The sequence below is a fragment of the Sinocyclocheilus rhinocerous genome, unplaced genomic scaffold (assembly GCF_001515625.1).
Source record: "Sinocyclocheilus rhinocerous isolate Xijiao unplaced genomic scaffold, SAMN03320098_v1.1 scaffold588, whole genome shotgun sequence".
Lineage (NCBI taxonomy): Eukaryota > Metazoa > Chordata > Actinopteri > Cypriniformes > Cyprinidae > Sinocyclocheilus > Sinocyclocheilus rhinocerous.
Window position 1 is genome coordinate 644,648 of NW_015635063.1, and position 7,154 is coordinate 651,801.

General features: G+C 37.0%; 1 protein-coding gene across 1 annotated transcript in view; it reads right to left on the minus strand.

The window, feature by feature from the left end:
• nbeal1 (neurobeachin-like 1) overlaps positions 1 to 7,154 on the minus strand; it is a 68,271-nt gene that overhangs the window by 46,847 nt on the left and 14,270 nt on the right. Inside the window, exons 4-6 of the mRNA XM_016560904.1 lie at positions 3,462 to 3,623; positions 2,059 to 2,140; positions 886 to 1,013 (exon numbers count right to left, since the gene is read on the minus strand). Of these exons, the coding sequence (XP_016416390.1) occupies positions 886 to 1,013; positions 2,059 to 2,140; positions 3,462 to 3,623 (372 nt within the window). The remainder of the gene's footprint in view (positions 1 to 885; positions 1,014 to 2,058; positions 2,141 to 3,461; positions 3,624 to 7,154) is intronic.

The following is a 7,154-nucleotide window of genomic DNA, read 5'->3' on the forward strand; positions in this document are numbered from 1 at the left end:
ACACACACACACACACACACACACACACACACACACACTGACTGGAACGATGAACAGCTCTTCACAGAACTTGTAGAACAAGACATGTGTTTATTGGTCAAACACAGCTGTGTTTTTCACTGTATATGTGTGTGTTCGCCTCATTTGACAGTGTGTATCTGTGTGGCTCATGTTACTGAATAACAGGGAACTGCACTGGATTGAGCGCTTTGGGTTAGCAACACCTATACCATAACTTGTAACATAAACCTTCACATACAGATTCTCCACTGGCCGGTCATTATTGTGGTGCCGAATAACTAAAGCAACATTTACAAAGCATTTCACTGCAGACAATGTATTTTATTTCTCAGTGAAGTTATTTCAGAGGTGAAAACATGATAAAAGATTTATCTTTTTGATAAAAAGATTATGAAAACAAACATTTTTTTCTTTGAAATAACACGCACTGACGAATCATTCACAAGAAGACCAGGCGTATTTATTAAGAAAGCAAATGATTTACTTTTTCAGTAAATGGTTTTGATTTAACGTTGACTCTGCACCGCTATTTTAAACAGAGCAGCTCTCCAAACAACAGCGGTTTATTCTACAGTTAGGAGCCTAAGAATGCCCTATTCAGTGTGCATGAGGAAACGTCTGGATTAGTACATGCTCGTACAAAGAGATTAACAACTGAGGCCATGATGTCCTCTTACTGAAGCATGACTGGCATTTGACAGGTGTGATGTTTACATACAATGCATTTTTTGCATGCAAGAAATGTTACACGTTGGACAATTGGGTGAAAGTGTAGTAAGACACATCATGTGTCATCAAAGACAAATATTTAAGTTATTGCTGAAAAGCTTCAGCCGTGGGATCGGCATTGGTTGCATATCTCACCCGTGAATGCGATGCCTCCAGTTGTGATAGGGATCATACAGAGTCTCACAGAAGGCCAAAGCGTGACGGACAAACTCCTCGGCTTGTGTCTGATCAGCCAGCTCCTTCTCTTTCGTCTTACTCTTCAGCTAAACAGAGAGAAAAAGAGTTGATTTACTTTAATACTGAGGAGAAAGAAGAAACAGAAAGGACAATAAAGAGGAGAGAAAATGGAAGAGGAAAGAGAAAAGAGAAGAGGAATACAGAGAAAGAAATAAGAGGAAAGGAGAGGAAAGGGATAGGAAGAGAAGAAAGAAAAGGAAGAGGATGAGGAAAACAGGAAAAGGAACAGGAAAAAGGAACGATAAGAAAGGATAGAAGAAGAGGAAACAATAATAATACTTAAATGGAAAAAGAAAAGAAGAGGAATACAGAGAAAGGAAGATAAAGAGGAAAAGAAAGGAAAAACGGAAAGGAAGAGGAAATGGAAGGAAAATAAAGAGGAAGAGGAAAAGAAAGCGGAAAGGACAGGATAAGGAAAAAGAGGAGAAGAAATGGAAGAGGAAATGCTTTCATATTTCCTCTATTTTCCAGTCAAAAGAAAGGAAAATGGAAAGGAAGAGGAAATGACAGGAAAAGGAAGAGAAAGGCTAGAGGAAAGGGATGTGGAAAAGGACATGTAAAAGAAGAATAAAGAAAGAGGAAGTGGAAAAGGAGAACAGGGAGAAGGAAAAGGAAAGGAACAGGAAAGGCCAGGAAAACAATAAAAGAGGAGAGGAAATGGAAGTCCAAATGCCCTCTTTATTTTCCTGCCATTTCCTCTTAATTTTTTATTTTCCACATCTCTTTCCTCTAGTCTTCCTCAAGAAAGAAGAGAGAAACATGAAGAGGAAAACAGAAAAAGGAAGAGTAAGAGGAATGGGAAGAAAAGAAAAGGAAAAGGAAGAGTAAGGAAAAGGTAAAAAAGGAACAGATTAGAAATAATAGAGGATAGGAAAAGGAACAGAATGAGAAATAATAGAGGAAAGGGGCATGGAAATTTAAGGCAGAGGAATTAATTGGAAAATGAAGAGGAAAGAATAGGGAAGAGGAAGAGGGCAAAACAGGACAGTTTGACCACCATTAAATAATGGGGACAGAAAGTAAAAAATAAATGGATAAACAGAAAACTTGATTTTGAAGCGAGTTTCAGACCTGCTGGATATAAAGTGTTGTCATGGTGATGATGTGGTTTATGTAGGAACAGGCGCTGATCTCTTCCACGTTTGACAGGTTCCTGTCAGACAAATCACACAGCTGTCAGTGTGGAGAAACTCTGTGCGTGTGTGTGTGTGTGTGCGTGCGTGCGTGTGTAGGTGTGTGTGTGTGAGTGTGTTTGTGTGTGTGTGTGTAGCTGTATTGGACAGACTGTCGTATGACAGGGCCATTAGTTCTAGCTGTCAGAGAGATTCCCCTGCCACCCCTATGATCATAAATCACACACTGACTGCTGCTGAAGCAGGACATCCAGCTGACGCTACAGAGTCTGTGAGTGGACAAATTACAACATCTTACTGAGTGGACATGCATGTGAAATATATGTTCACAGAAGAAGACAATATCGTCCCAGGAGCTACACTAAGGTTCAAAAGTTTGGGGTCGGTTAGATGTTTTAAATGTTTTGAAAAAACTCTCTTATGCTCACCAAGGCTGCATTTATTTGATTAAAAATACAGTAACAATAATGACATTGTGAAATATTATTACAATTTAAAATAACATTTTGCTATTGTAACAATTTTAAACTATAATATAATTTATTAATTATATAATTATATATAAGAATATAATTTATTCCTGTGATCAAAGCTGAATTTTCAGCATCATTACAGTCTTCACGATCCTTCAGAAATCATTCTAATATGCTGATTTGCTGCTCAGGAAACATTTCTGATTAATATTTTTGTGGAAAACAATGATTTTTCTATTCTTTGAATAGAAAGTTCAAATGAACAACATTTATTTAAATAATATATCTTTTGTAACATTATTTAGAAATATCTTTACTGTCACTTTTGATCAATTTAATGCATCCTTGTATGAAACTATGCTGAATAAAACGATTCATTTCTAAAATATTACTGACCCCAAAGTTTTGAATGGTAGTGTATGTCTGAAAAATGTCTCTTTTACATCTAAAAACTGTAACCATCTAAAAGAGTTTGACTAGAGTCATGTTAAACAACCTTAAATAACGTAGTCTATGGGATATCCTCATTAAGTGTGTGTGTGTGTACATTTGAGTAGCAGCTGCCAATCGAGCAATGGCACTGTCGGACCCTTAAAAGTCTCGATGTGTCGCTGAAAGTGGAAACCACGCATGAACCCTCGGCAGCAGGTGCTCGGAGAACTCATGAAACATTCAGCAGGATCACAGGTGTCCAGTTTCTGTTTTTACTGAGATTCAGTGCACTTCATATTTTCATAAGAGACTCTATATGCAAACAGTTCTTTTACTTGAGTAAGTTTGTGCATTTAGCTCGAATACTGATCTGTTGCTGCAATGTTTTTTCTTAGTCATAAAGTGCTTCTCTCCCATCAGGCCCTCAGAATCTGACCTGCAGATGACGATGAGGAACTTGAGGAGCAGGAGGGCCAACGTCTGCTGCTCGGGCTCCAGTCCCTCAGACGCTTTCTGCACACACTGCAGCAGCTGCAGACGCAACACCTGCAGGATGTTATCAGGTAACAGCGTCATGACGGGCGGCGTCTCCTCCAACCTGCAGCACACATGCAAAATCATCAGAAATTAGGGCTGGGTATTGACACAAATTTTACAATTCAATTCGATTCACAATTCACTAACTTGCGATTCAGTTCACAAGCTTGCAATTCGGAACACAAACTTGTGATTCACTATTCACAAACCTGCGATTCGATTCACAATTCACAAACTTGCGATTTGATTCACAATTCACAACCTTTTTGATTTGATTCACAATTCACAACCTTTTTGATTTGATTCAAAATTCACAAACTCGTGATTCCATTCACAATTCACAAACTCGCGATTCCATTCAAAATTCACAAACTCGCAATTCGATTCACAATTCACAAACTCGCGATTCCATTCACAATTCACAAACTTGCAATTTGATTCACAATTCACAAACTTTTTGATTTGATTCAAAATTCACAAACTCGTGATTCCATTCAAAATTCACAAACTCGTGATTCCATTCACAATTCACAAACTTGCGATTTGATTCACAATTCACAAACTCGCGATTTGATTCACAATTCACAACCTTTTTGATTTGATTCAAAATTCACAAACTCGTGATTCCATTCACAATTCACAAACTCGCGATTCCATTCACAATTCACAAACTCGCGATTCCATTCACAATTCACAAACTCGCGATTCCATTCACAATTCACAAACTCGCGATTCCATTCACAATTCACAAACTCGCGATTCCATTCACAATTCACAAACTCGCGATTCCATTCACAATTCACAAACTCGCGATTCCATTCACAATTCACAAACTCGCGATTCCATTCACAATTCACAAACTCGCGATTCCATTCACAATTCACAAACTCGCGATTCCATTCACAATTCACAAACTCGCGATTCCATTCACAATTCACAAACTCGCGATTCCATTCAAAATTCACAAACTCACGATTCGATTCACAATTCACAAAGTTTTTGATTTGATTCACAATTCACAAACTCGTGATTCCATTCACAATTCACAAACTCGCAATTCCATTCAAAATTCACAAACTCACGATTCGATTCACAATTCACAAAGTTTTTGATTTGATTCACAATTCACAAACTCGCGATTCCATTCAAAATTCACAAACTCGCGATTCCATTCACAATTCACAAGCTTGCAATTCAATTAACAAGCTTGCAATTCAAATCACAAACTTGCAATTCAATTCACAAACTTGCTAATTCGATTCAATTCCGATCTCAATTGGTTATAATAGCATTATAATAACTTTTAAAAGATATAATTACATTTCTACTCTAGATTGTTGTTTAAAATATAAACATTTAAATGGTGGCTGTCATGAAAACTTGTTTTCATGATGGATTTGTTCAAACATACATGAAATATGGAAGAAAGGTTTAAGGAAAAATAATATGTAATATATTGCATATATTTAGAAATTCTTGGAATCAATATCAGTTCATCAAAATGAGAATCGATTAAACAATCCTTTTTCAACACAGCATGAATATATAAATGCAAAACCATTATAAAATGGTCCATATATATTGATTACGATACTTAAATGGAGCTTTTGTGATGCTTGAATCCCCTGGGGACTAATTGCATTGAAAATGAAGACCAACATATGGGGTTTGAAGGCATAAGTGACGACAGAACTGTCATTTTTGGGTGAATTACTCCTTTAAAGCACCTCTGGGATGTGTAATTCTGCGGTCCTGACCGTGAAGGCAAATACTCTGCACTACAAGAGTGTGTTTTTCCAGCATCTAAAAGAGTGAGAGAACTGTACAGTAATGAAGCGGATCTGTGTGAGAAGAACAGCACAGCTGTAAAGGAGAGAGACGAATAAACCCATGACAATCCCATCTCTCTCTCCGTCTGTCGGTTCCTGGCTCTCCTCTCGCTCCGCATTACGTAATGTCATCTGACAGCCTAAGCACTTCATGATCACATGACCACAGCTGGGAAAGCGAGAGTGATTTTCTCATGCACTACCGCTGCATAAATCCTTCAACACTCTCCCTCTTTCTGTCCTTCAGCCTCTGTAACGGTCTTATTTCCCACTTTTATCTAGTTCTAGCCTCTTCAATTTATTTTCCATGCACACACACATACACAGAGACTAGGCTCGCTGGATTTTCTCTGTATTGCCGCTCACTTGCATCAGAACGTGACCTTGATGGCAGGGCGTCCGTTAAATACGGCTCATTATCCACAGACATGCATGTACACAAACAGACACATAACCAAAACAATCATGTGATGTGTCTCTAATATTAAACCATTAAATTTAGCTTATTAAGTTTAACAGAGGATAGCAGTTAAAAAAGGCGTACTTCCTGTCTAGTCTAGTGAAACTACTCAAAGACAGTCTTAAGGGTTATTGTCATTAATTAAACTAAAAAGTGTTACTTAATTTTATTACTTAAACTTTAAGGCAACACTTTACATTTTCATTTAGTTTAACTTCAAGTACTACCATTACAAAAACAAAACAAAAAAAACAGCAAAAACACAACAAAATTATTAAAACTTAATACAACTTAGCTAAAATTAAAGTAAAAACCGAAAATATAAAAATAAAATCTAATTCAAAATATTAACAAACACCATCCACCATTTGTAAATTGAACACGTCTAGCTTCCAATGTCATCCGCTTCCAGCTATTGTTAGCTGTACAAAACAACTTGTTTTTCTGCTTGATATTGCAAACTGGTGTTCTTACCATATTATTTTACCATATTATTCTTAATTATAAACACACTGGTTTGTAGCACAAACAGTTTTACTGTTTATAGTACTTTGTTATTCTTCTCGTTATTTCCCTACAGCAGAGAATGAATCAGAAGTCTCACACGTTCACAGAAAACAGCTTACTTCGGCGATGAAAAATAAGGTGGAAAGTAGTATATCAATAATACTAAAATAACACTGGACATAGAACACAAAAATGGTCAAATATCACAATCTGATTGGCTTGCTTTTATACCAATAAGTCTCTTAGGCAAGTTACTTTAGTCTGCAGCCTTTCATATGATTGTGCCTTTAAGCTCAAATTCTCAGGGTAGTCGGGCTAATTCATATGTGCATTCTTAAGTAAATAAAAATATTATTTGTCTCAACTGCAAGATGGGACTTTTATTTCTACAGCTGCGATATTGTATGTAATGTTGCCTCTAACAAAAAGGTGATTGGCTCTTTTAAAGGGTTAGTTCACCCAAAAATTCTGTCATTAATTACTCACCCTCGTGTCGTTCTAAACCCGTAAGACCTCCATTCTTCTTCGGAACACAACTTAAGATATTTTTGATGAATTCTGAAACCCTCCCATTGATAGCAATGTAATTACCACGATCAAGGTCCAGAAACGTAGCAAAGAGATCGGTAAAATAATCCATGTCACATCATGGGTTCAACCGTAATTTTACGAAGCTACAAGAATACTTTTTGTACGCAAAGAAAACAAAAATAACGACTTTATTCAACAATTCGTCTTCTCCGCGTCACCCTGTAGCGCCATTTTGGAGAGTATCCGCTGGACGTAAACAGCGTAT